This window comes from Dendronephthya gigantea, unplaced genomic scaffold (assembly GCF_004324835.1).
Source record: "Dendronephthya gigantea isolate DGI-Jeju-01 unplaced genomic scaffold, DenGig_1.0 000072F, whole genome shotgun sequence".
Taxonomy (NCBI): Eukaryota; Metazoa; Cnidaria; class Anthozoa; order Malacalcyonacea; family Nephtheidae; genus Dendronephthya; species Dendronephthya gigantea.
This window is the reverse complement of record NW_021163082.1, coordinates 961234-973440: the sequence shown is the minus strand read 5'-3', so window position 1 is coordinate 973440 and position 12207 is coordinate 961234. Positions and strand designations below refer to the sequence as shown.

Sequence of the window (12207 nt, the reverse complement as noted above, 5' to 3'; positions counted from 1 at the left end):
ATCGCGCGTAGTGTTAACAGGGCTTTGTCTGACCTTCTGCCACGGCTGCCACGCAGTCGCAGGCTAATCAAATGCGGTCGCCACTCGCCGGATACCGAAGCTAGTGTCCACTCAGAAAAAATCTCCTTTCACTTGCCTTTGGATCGGAACGGACAGGAAAATTTCCTTTGTCGGTGAGTTCTCAGGCGGCGTTTATACAAAGGAAACTTTCCTGTCCTGTCCGATCCAAAGCAGAATTTTCCTGAGTGGAAACTAGCCTTTAGTAATATTTTAATATATTGCTAATATATTTAAGGACATATTAGCAATAAGCTAGTTATATCCAATCACAAAAGACTTTGTTGCAGCTGCTAAACCACCTTTGGTAAATATTAACACTGAAGCGTTTAATATAAAGCAAAAGGGAAAGGCGTTCGACATTCACCATGAAAGTTCTGTCCTGCTTTATTTTGCTATTTTCTTGCTATTTTTTCCCGGATTCAGCCGGCGGTACTTGTCCTTCGGGGGTTCCAAATGGCTGTGAATGTGACATGGTCATTCACCAGGTTAAATGCAAGGATATAACCGTACGTTCTGACATATCGTCTTGGCTACCAAATAATACAAATCAACTAGAGCTTGAAAATTGTGATATAAGCGTCTTAAATCGGGACAGTTTTAAGAATGTGGACAATCTAACTCGCGTGGAAATATTTAATCAACAACGTCGCCTTTCCTTTAACGATAGTTTGGTGTTTCAAGGTTTGAAACGTTTGTTTAAAGTGAACTTGAATAATAATAACATTGCCTCACTGCCTGCTGGCTTGTTTGCTAACCTTCCGCGTTTGGATCAAGTTTTCCTGAGCAATAATCGATTAAATCTATTGCCTGATGATCTGTTTGAAAATTCAACAAACGTCCAGAATTTACAGCTTGGGTATACACGATTGGATCCAGATGTAATCTATAAGATCGGTGAAGGACAATTTGGTAAAAATTTTCAGATACTGCTTATAACTGGCACGCCTATTGAACATTTGAAGGATGGTTTATTCAGTGGCTTGCCAAAACTGAAGACCTTAGGAATTTCAAATTGCGAAATAAAGTCTATTGGGGCTGATATACTGAAGGGAACTGAGATTACCAGCATAACCCTGGATGGAAACCCAATCAAATTCATCAATGAGAATGCTTTCCAAGGTTCTAAAGTGACAACATTTCAATGTAATGGTTGCCAACTTACATCAGCTATCACATTTAATGGATTTCTTAAAAAGATGTCTCTTTCTCAAATCAGCTTCCAGAATAATAACCTCACTACCATTCCAGAGGATGCATTTACATACCATAGACAACTCCATGTTATTCAGCTATCGAATAACTCATTCCAGTGTGATTGCAATTTAGCTTGGCTGCAAACCTTACCCAGGAAAGTTTCAAGTGACAAGGAATCCTGGAAATGTGCTGAACCAGAGAGTGTTGCTGGCCAAATTTTTGTTTCGCTTAAAATAGAAGAGTTTTGCTACCAATGTAAGTATATAATTCTGCTTTTGTGTAGATATAAGATAAATGTCTCGAAAAGGAAATGACATTCTAACATGCCCTGCTTCCCTGATATGTAATGAAGTGTTCATTCCTGAGCCTCTGTTTCAAGTGTGTGTTGTGTGCTAAATTTAACTTTTAATTTGCTGTCATGGTTGCCAAGAGCTGATGTTAAACTATTTGAAACTTCTTTGAAACTGCATTATCTGATGATCATGACTGACAAGAAATAGAACCAGTCAGTCAGCCAGCAATGATGTAAGCTTTCCAGGAATTTTTATGTCTGATTTAAAAAACCCATAAATTTGATCACCATGCATATGATTTGACAAATTGAGCATATTCTTTTGAATCTTCACAATTATTTTAATTATTTTCATTTTTACATAACAAGGGTAAATGGGAAAGACTGGGGTGAGCTTAAGGGTCAAATCAGTTGTTTCAAGCAAGTCCTGGCTCTTTGTTAATGTGATAATTTTTTTGCCTATATATGAACCTAAAATTTGCAGTATACAAATTATTTTGCTGTGAAAATATACCATGGAAATTTTGAAATCACCGAAAGGGAATGCATGCTACCTTTGAAATTTGTTCTACAAACATGCTAGGACAAGTAGCGAATGAGTAATATTGCAATATTCACGGCAGTGTTGCGCAATTGTGGAGGACAAAATCTGCTGATTTGAGTTTCGTCAAACTCGGTGCTTTTGCCTGCCCAAACGCGACAATGGTCGTATACTCACAGTCATAGATAAAAGATGTGCAGATGTTCCACAGCCATATCAGCCTTCTTGCTGACAAGTGTTTATTGCGTGTTAGTATAATTACAAAAGTGAATATTGTAAATCCTGGCCTCTGATTTAGTCAAGCGACCTCCGACCCATGAGGAAAGACCCTGGGTGCGAGGTTGCCTCCGACCTCGGAATATTTTACAATTATTGGATGAGGCTAAGCATGATATTTAACAGTTATTCTGCGAACTCGAGTCGTATATGAGCTGATATACGACGAGAGTGCGCAGAATAACTGTTTTATTATATAAACAAACTTTGTCGCCCTTTCGGTGCATTTTGGTGTGCTATTATCAAATAAAGCTTGGATTTCTATTTTCAACTCCCCAAATCTTTCAGCCATTTTGTTTACTTTCTCTACTAGAATAACTAGATAGATATCAGCTATTATTATATACACAAGCGCCAGATATGAGGTATGCTGTAATTTCATTGGTTGGCTACTAGACAGATATTAGCTCATATCTGTCTAGTAGAGAAAGTAAACAAAATAGCTGAAAGATTTGGGGAGTTGAGTGAAATAGAAATCCAAGCTTTAGTTGATAATAGGACACCAAAATGCACCGAAAGGGCGACAAAGTTTGTGTATATAATAAAACAGTTATTCTGCTCACTCTCGTCGTATTAGTGAACATGCACAATTCAACGAGAACGAAGGAGTAGCCTCATTAACCGAGCGACTCAGTTGTCTGCACTCGTTTAAACTCGCGTGGCTACTGGATGAGACCTTAAATATGAATTTTCGACAAGCACTTAGACGAATGTGATAACTTTATTCCGTTCCAAGCCCGATTAGCATAAACAATTCACCAACAGCATAACCCTTATTAACATAACTGCATAGTCGTTCGTTCTCGTTGAATTGTGCATGTTCACTATATGGCCGATAGCCATCAGCTCATATACGACTCGAGTTCGCAGAATAACTGTTAAATATCTGTCTAGTAGCCAACCAATGAAATTGCAGCATACCTCATATCTGGCGCTTGGGTATACAATAACAAGAATTATTCAGACCGAGGTCAAAGTTATCTGCCGAAGCGAAGCTAAGACGGATACCTTTGACCGGTTTGAATAATTCTTGATATCATGCGAAAGCCGAGTCTAATAATTTAAGTTTTATTATACATTTTAATTCTTCCGCGTTTAATGTGGCCAATTTACCCAACTGTATGATTATATTTGTTTTTTTCAATTCTGAATTATTGATTTCGCGGGCTTTTGCTGCCGCGGTGCTGCGAGATCAAAGTTTGAACAAAAAATCAATATCCCTCGATATGACGTCACACCTAGTAAAAATATGAAATTTAACCGGATATTATACACTTAATGTATGCTCCCGATGAGTTTTGTTTTCCCAAGAGTCTGAATGTTTGAATGTCTGAAACATGGAGACTCGAGAGAAAACACTATTTCCCGAGGTAGTGTACATTAAGTGTTTTGTTATATAGGAACAAAAACATACATGTTACACAACAATTTCATTTAAAAAAAAACCTACTTTACTTTGTTATGACAAGAAGCGGGCAACAATTTTTCACTTATTGCATTTATTTAAAGTCATGTGACTACGAATAAACCAATCACATCTAAAATACACAGCACCAATATAACAATGCGTAATATTCGTTTCATTTGTCATTACGTCATTTTTTATGCGCTCTGCCGTGAGTGCCGTGTCACCTATTTCACTATTTTTTTGCATTTGCGGAGATAAAAATTCATTTATTTATTTATATCAATTAAAAGCCAACAATTTACTACTAAAGCGGCAGAAATAGTAAAATATTCGAAGAGTGGCCATGTTTCCAGCAAGTGTCGTGACGTGTGCATGACGTGTACATTTGGGGGAAATTTGAGGACACAAAAATAATCTCTAGTTACCCTACTTATAATACGTATTCTTTGTCACAGTCACGGCTAAAGCACTCTATTTTATGTAAGAACATGTTGATTGTTTCAATGTTGGATGGTTCGATTTGTTCAAACTGATCGAATAGTCTTTTTTATTTAAAAAACATTGCCCGTGTTTAGGCGTCATTCACTTATTTCGTTTCTATCTGGTTTTAGCTGGAAATTATTCTTGTCCTTCTGAGGCTCCGCGTAGTTGCAAGTGTAATCTGGTACGGAAAAGTGTTGAATGTAAAGATGATGAGGGAATCACTGAGATACCGTCATGGATACCGAACAATACAAAGTTTCTGACATTTGAAAATTGTAGTATAAGCCTTCTACATCGCGGCAGTTTCAAAAATCTAGTTAATCTGACTGGCTTAAAAATTCGAAACAATAAACAACGTCTTTACTTTAAAGATGGTTCGATGTTTCAAGACTTGAAACGTCTATTTGGAGTTGACTTCAGTGGTGATAATATTGATTCTCTCCCCGCAGGATTGTTTGCAAACTTTCCACGTTTGCAAGTAGTTTCTCTCAACTATAACCCATTGGTAACCTTGCCTGTTGATTTGCTCGAAAATTCCACAAATCTTAAGCATTTTGAATGTGAGAATACATCATTAAATGAAAGTGCGATTGATAATATCGGGAAAGGATATTTCGGTAAGAATATTCTCAATTTGAAACTCACCGGCACTCCAATTCGACATTTGAAGGATGGTTTATTCAGTGGTTTATCAAAGTTATCAACCTTAGAAATTACGAATTGTGGGATTAAGACTATTGGGGCGGACATAATAAAAGGAACTAAGATCTCAAATATAAAGCTTGATGGTAATCCAATCGAGTTCATAAACGAGAAGGCCTTCCGCAATTCAAAAATATCGAATTTCCAATGTGTCGGTTGCCATCTTTGTTCCAATCTTACATTTAATGGCTTTTTGAAAAAGATGTCACTTCATAGAATCAGCCTACAGCGCAACAAACTCACTTACGTTCCCAAAGATGCGTTTATGAACCAAAGATTTCTTCACACAATTGACTTGTCGGAAAACCTTATTGAAACTATTGAAGATAATCCCTACGCCGACCTTCCATCTTGTGATAAAACCACTTGTGTAGTTCTTCGTGATAACCCTCTCAATTGTGACTGCAAATTAGCATGGCTCCGATCCTTTGCTGACAGTATTCAAGGTAACAAATCCTCCTGGAAATGTGCGAAACCACAGAGATTTACTGGGAAAAGTTTGGTATCGGTTAATATCAATCAGTTTTGTTGTGAAAGCAATAACACTTCGAAAAAGATTTGCGGTTTGCCTGATCCGAATCCCAATAACGGATGGGTCATCTCTGGTCACATTGTCGTTGCCCTCTTGTCTCAGCTCCTAGTAGTGTTTGGTGTTCCTGTATTTTTTAATGCATGATTGTTTTCCAATTAGTAGTGAATGATTGTTTTCGAATTAGTGAACTATAGGAATCCGACGGCAAAAAAGACCCGAAAATCATATGGTTTGTTCATGTAACTTTTTGCCACAGTGATGCGATAATTCATCGCCAGAAAGTGGCGTTCACAGGTTATTTTGTTGGGGTGACACTTTTTTGGGCGTACTCCTCTATTAAAGGCTAAGAAAATTTTGAACATTAGAATAGAGCAGATGCATGCGATTTGCTTCGTTTAATTTATGGTGAATTAAATATAATATTCTGCATTACCTATATAGAAAAAGGACTACATATTTTCAAGGGTGGTTTTATTCTATTCATGTTGTATTTTGGGGGCCCCTGCAAACCGTGGCCGGGCGCTTGCGCAAATTGCTTATTTTAAAAGTCATTTGCCCCATTTCGCGATATAAACCCACTCTTCTCCGCAGAGGTCTTTGTGTAAGTTTTAAAAGTCTCTGCGGTGGAGACTGATTTAAACCCAGCACTGGATTGGAAGCGTGGTAACCAATTTTATATCTCATTCCGCTGTAATCGGTAGCTTTTTGCTACCAAACATTAGCAAGGCAGCACACTATTCTTGACACTGGTTTTCCAGAGTTTATTACTCCGAACCATGTATAGATCCTGTATTTGTCTAGTACCCTGAAAGTCATATAGCCGATAAACTCACGACTTTAGATTTGAAAAGTAATGACGCGCGCATAAGGTTGACTATAAGCGTGCGTAAAAAGTCACAAAATTCATCGGCTATTGCCAATAAACGTATGAAAGCACGCCTCTAGACTGAACAATAAAAGTTAATCCCCTTGATGTACGTGTTTGTGTGAAAGCACTAAATCAGAAGAGATATCCCCGTTCTGTCGATCTTCCGTTCTTATCCTGCGTTACTGTGTATGCAATAACATATTTACTATAATCGTTCGCTTGCGTATATATTTAATATGTGTTTGTTTTAAATGAAGTCATATAAGAAGAACCATATTAGCTATAGCAATAAAATTTTTTTTGCCATAAGAACATGTAGCCGATGAACTCATGAAAGCGCTCCTCTTGAGATTGAACATTAAACGTTAATCGCCTGGATGTATATGCTCTGTATAAAAGCGGAATGAAATATTTCCCTGTTCTGAAAATTTCGATCTTCTGTAAAACTTTTTCACACCCATAAATTTAACAATTGCAATATTAGCATATGTACAATATTTTGTCCACTCACCAAATTTTAGAAGGGACTTGATGATCAACCTTTTACCTCGGAGCAAATGGACAGACATCATTCGGAAAAACGGATACGAATCGAGATTTCGACAATGATTTCGACTATTTGCAACTGGTTCGTCATTTTTGCACTTAAATGATGTATCTTCGGCAGCAATTTTCCCTTCTGATAAGAACTTCTAGTACAGTTGGATAAATATTTGAGTAAATAAATTGCTCGCGATGCTCAGGAGTCAGGTTACGTCTGGTGGGTCTAAAATTATTCGGTAGTCAGCATGAGAGTTTATTCTTTTTATATTTCGCTATTTTTTTGCTATTTTCTTCTGGATTCAGCGGACAGCATAGCTTGTCCTTCTGGGGTACCAAATGGCTGTAAATGTGACACGATTCTGGATGATCATAGGGTTAGATGCAAGGATATAGCCACAATTACTGACGTGTCCTCTTGGCTACCAAATAATACGAATCAACTGGAGCTAGAAAATTGTGATATAAGAGTCTTAAATCGGGACAGTTTCTCGAATCTGAGCAATCTAACTCATGTGGAAATATTCAAACAACAACGTCGCCTTTCCTTTAACGATAGTTTTGTGTTTCAAGGTTTGAAACGTTTGTTTAAAGTGAACTTGGATAATAATAACATTGCCTCACTGCCTGCTGGCTTGTTCGCTAACCTTCCGCGTTTGGATCAAGTTTTCCTGAACAATAATCCGTTGAATACACTGCCTGATGATCTGTTTGAAAATTCAACAAATGTCCAGAATTTACAGCTTGGGTATACAGGATTGGATCGTGATGTAATCTATAAGATCGGTGAAGGACAATTTGGTAAAAATTTTCAGATACTGCTTATAACTGGCACGCCTATTGAACATTTGAAGGATAGTTTATTCAGTGGCTTACCAAAACTGAAGACCTTAGGAATTTTAAATTGCGGAATAAAGTCCATCGGGGCTGACATACTGAACGGAACTGAGATTCCAACCATAACCCTGAATGGAAACCCAATCAAATTCATAAATGAGAATGCTTTTCGAGGTACTAAAATCACAATATTTGAATGTGTTGGTTGTCAACTTACATCAAGAGTCACATTTAATGGATTCCTAAAAAAGATGTCTCTTACTCGAATCAGCCTACAGAATAACAATCTCACTACCATACCAGAGGATGCATTTACATACCATAGTGAACCACAGATAATTCACCTTGTGAATAACCCTCTCAACTGTGATTGCAATCTGGCTTGGTTACGATCCTATGACCCCGAAAAGAAAATTTTAGGTAGCAAAGCCTCATGGACATGTTCTGAGCCAAAAAGTGCTGCTGGGCGAGGTTTTTTGGATGTTAAACTTGATGAATTTTGCTGTGATAATAGTAACTCGACCAAAATTTGTGGTAACAATGCGTGGGTTGTTTCAGCTCAATATGTGTTTACCCTAATCTTCCAGTTTGTGGTAATATTTTGCATTCCTTTACATTTTGCTTGACTATCAGATTAAGGCCGACACAGACCGGACGCGAAGCGGATACGCGACGCGAATTTTGAGTTTTCAGAAGCATAAACTTCTGGAAGCAAAATTTGGAATCTATGGGCGCCAGAGCAGTCAAAATGTATTATTGTTATGTAATATACAAGAATATTTTGATAGGTTGAAATTTATTTGATTTTGAAAAATAGAAAACGTTGAAAATTTGCGTCGCGTTGCCAATTCGCGTCCTGTTTGTATGGGCCTTTAAGCCGGTTTGCCATTAGGCGGAATTTTTCGATCGAACGAGATTTTTCGCTCGATTTTCTTTTCAATTGTGACAGGTGAAGGGGATCCGCTACGGCCGAATTCTCGCAATTGAAAAGAATATCAGGCGAAAAATTTCGTTCGGTCGAAAAATTCCGCCAAGTGGAAAACCGGCTTAAAGCCGGCTTTCCACTAGCGATATTTTTCGCCCGAAGCGACATTTTACTTTTGTTTCAGAGCTATCAACTGCAACCATCTGGAACAAATTTCTCAAATACAAAGGAATAAAGTTGCTTCGTGCGAAAAATATCGCTAGTGGAAAACCGGCTTAAGGCCTGTTTTGCACTAGCGATAATTTTCGCGCGAAACGACATTTTACTTTTGTTTCAGAGCTCTCAACTGCAACCATGTGAAACAAATTTCTCAAATACAAAAGAATAAAGACGCTTCGCGCGAAAAATATCGCTGGTGGAAAACCGGCTTTAGACTTGACTGCAACTATGGGTTTTTCCCTGGCTAAGGCTATCAAACATATGTTTATATAGTATATGCTATTTAACAAATAGATAACATTGAACCGTTTTCTGTTCTGTTAGAGATACACGGTATGTCGACATTTGTGATGAACAAAAAAGTCCCATGAAAATATTTATTCAGGAATAGATACAGCGAAATTACCCTGGGTACGAGGTTGGAATAGATGTGCCAAACATCGTTTTAGGCGGCCCTTTGAGTTCATTGTTTTAGACAAAGTAAACATAGATTATGATGATAGTATTTGGCTTAGTTGAATTCAGTAATGCCTCAGTTCAGATTGCATTCATTAATCTGCAATTCTGTGCATTCAATAAATGCATTCAGTAATCCGGCAGCCTGATAGCTATCCGGTTTCCTTTCTTTCGCCATAAATATAAGCTATGCTAGCCTAGCCACCATTGCCATTGACATTTGCAATTGAAAATCGCAGTTTTTCGCTTCATTAAGGGCCTGTTTATATGATCCCGCCTAGCCGGGACGGGATAGTCTCCGAAATCCTGCTTGTAATACAAACACTAATTAGTGTTTATATGACCACTTATACTGCTTATAACTGGCGCGTTCGTGGAACATTTGAAGGATGGTTTATTCAGTGGCTTAACAAAACTGAAGACCTTAGGAATGTCAAATTGCGGAATAAAGTATATTGGGGCTGATATACTGAAGGGAACTGAGCTTAAAAGCATAACCCTGGATGGAAACGCAATCAAAGTCGTAAATGAGAATGCTTTCCGAGGTTCTAAAATAGAATAATTGACTGATACTGACCTGAAATCTTTGAGGGAGAAAGCTGCCGTCTTGCTTATCAACAGCTAAGCCAAATTGACCTGGCGAACATACAGTGCGGCCCAACGCCGTTTTCCCGTTTTCTTCATCCCTCAAGGCGAGCTCGATAAACTTATAAGGTATATCTGTCAGGAGTTTGGTCCTTACATGTCGAAAGCGGCTTCGGGAATTCTCTCTCCAACGGTCCCTGGTTGGAACAGGTCCTTTGCGGGATAAAACGCACTCAAGGTCTCGCCAGTCGGCCGCGCTTACCGATAACGGCCTCCATTTCTCGTCCGATATACTCGCTACTTGACCTGCGCAACTATCGGGACGCATTGTTCTGGGCGGCGTGCTGTACAGGGTCTTCGGTTTTCTGCGTTCGGGCGAGTTTACCACGACCGGTACCTACGACCCTACAGTCCATTTGTCGTTGTCGGACATATCGAGTGAATCCGTCGGTACTGTTTCTACGTATCAAAGCTTCAAAAACGGATCATTTTCGTAGAGGACATACATTGCGACTGGGCCTTACGAACACTTCGATCTGTGCCGTGCATGCCCTGGTCCACTTCCTCCATCTCCGGGGCTGCTCTCCAGGCCCACTCTTCGTGTTCGAGAACTGCACTCCTCTATCCGGAAATCACCTCTTGTCGAAATCAGACACGCGACGCTCTCGCACGCCTAGGTTTGGAGGGTACTTTTTCAGGCCACAGCTTCCGCATTGGTGCGGCGACTACAGCCGCTGTGGTCGGTGTTCCGGACCATCTGATTAAAACGATGGGCATGTGGGTAAGCGACGCATGCCAAGGGTACATTAGAACTCCGCCGAGTGTAATTGACGGCGCAGCTGCTCGTCTCGTTGCGCAGACCATAGCTACAGACAAAAAAACCACCAACTCCCCCCCCCCCAAAAGTGTATATACGTTTGGTTGTCAATAACAATAAAAGATCCTGGGTTCTGGCTTTGTGTCATGTAGTCCGGTCCGCCTACTTATCGATCTAGTGCCATTAGGACGGGCCTGGTATGTCAGTTATCAAACTTATACATGCGGTGCTTTCCCCAACCTTGGAGCTTAACCGGTAAGGGTCAACCCAAAGGATGGGCGAGAACGAACGTTGTGCTGCCATTCCAGCTAGCTACAACGTCCTCGCACGAGTCGGTACCATTGTCACGTTACCATCTTGTCGGAGAAGGGAATGCAACCCAACAGGTACACGTTGTTGCTACCATCTCAGATGGTAACAACGACCTGGCTCATGTCGGCGCAGGCGTGTCCTCTCCACCGAGGGTGGCGAGGAGATTCGGTGCCAAGGTTGGTTCGGCCTCCTTGTGCTCTCATTGAAGCTGGGAACAACGTCCAGAGCGTCACAGGGCAGGCATTGCCTTACCACGCAGTGTGATGAGAAGTACAGCGTCTTCGGGTTAAGCTTGTGCAACCATGTCGGTTGGTAACAACATCCGTTGCACAGTCGGCACAATCGTGATAGGGATCACCGTTCTTGCAAGCTCGCCCCTAAAAAAGGCTGAATCAGGGGTAGTTACTTGGAGGGGTAATGTCAGTTAACATCACCCCGCGTGCTCAGCTTAAGATACCGTAGGGATCTCAACCTGGCTCCAAGTAACAGCACTCGTTGCAAGCTACCCCTCCCGCGAGCGGCAGAGCTAACACCTAACCATCCAAACGGGTAAGTAAGGGGACGAAGGTTTTAAATGGGGTTATGCAATAACCAGGGTTGAGAGGGAGGAGACCACTTCAATGACGTCAGGCAAACCACGTGACCGAATGGAAAGGGCGAGTGGTGGCAAGGTGCGGAGCAAAGCCTGCGGAGGGCATTAACAACCCGTCGGCGAACGAGCGATAACGTCGACAAGAGCAGCTTGTGGTAAAGTGCTATTAGTAAATTTCTTTCTTTTCTCCCTTTGTTTACTTTTATTCATATGTCTGTCTTTTCCTCCACCAACAAAGTTGGTGTGAAGGGTCAGCTTTCAGAGGAGAGGGGGGGGGGAGTGCTCAGCTTAAGATGCCGTAGGGATCGCAATCTGGCTCCAACAAGCAACTTAGTAAGGTGGACGAAGGTGTTATATATATTAAATATATATATATATATATACACACACAAAAATCTGTATATATACCTGAAAACAAGATATCTTTACATAAGCACCTCTACAATGCTCAAATAGTTACATTTATTGCTCTTATACTATTTATTACGCTTATATTGTAACATTTATTGCTCTCTTATATATTGGGCCAATTGTACAAAAAAATACCTCAAGACAACAAGATATCCTT

General features: G+C 40.0%; 2 protein-coding genes across 2 annotated transcripts; both read left to right on the top strand.

The window, feature by feature from the left end:
* The first annotated feature begins 267 nt into the window (after window positions 1-267).
* On the top strand, window positions 268-5917 carry LOC114531445 (protein slit-like). The gene is made up of 2 exons (XM_028553056.1): window positions 268-1509; window positions 4383-5917. Exons 1-2 carry the CDS (start codon window positions 426-428, stop codon window positions 5630-5632), a joined length of 2334 nt encoding a protein of 777 aa, XP_028408857.1. The 5' UTR covers window positions 268-425; the 3' UTR covers window positions 5633-5917.
* A 1202-nt stretch (window positions 5918-7119) lies between these two features.
* LOC114531451 (slit homolog 3 protein-like) lies at window positions 7120-8443 on the top strand. Its single transcript, XM_028553062.1, has one exon. It carries the CDS (start codon window positions 7145-7147, stop codon window positions 8357-8359), a length of 1215 nt encoding a protein of 404 aa, XP_028408863.1. The 5' UTR covers window positions 7120-7144; the 3' UTR covers window positions 8360-8443.
* The last annotated feature ends 3764 nt before the right edge of the window (window positions 8444-12207 follow it).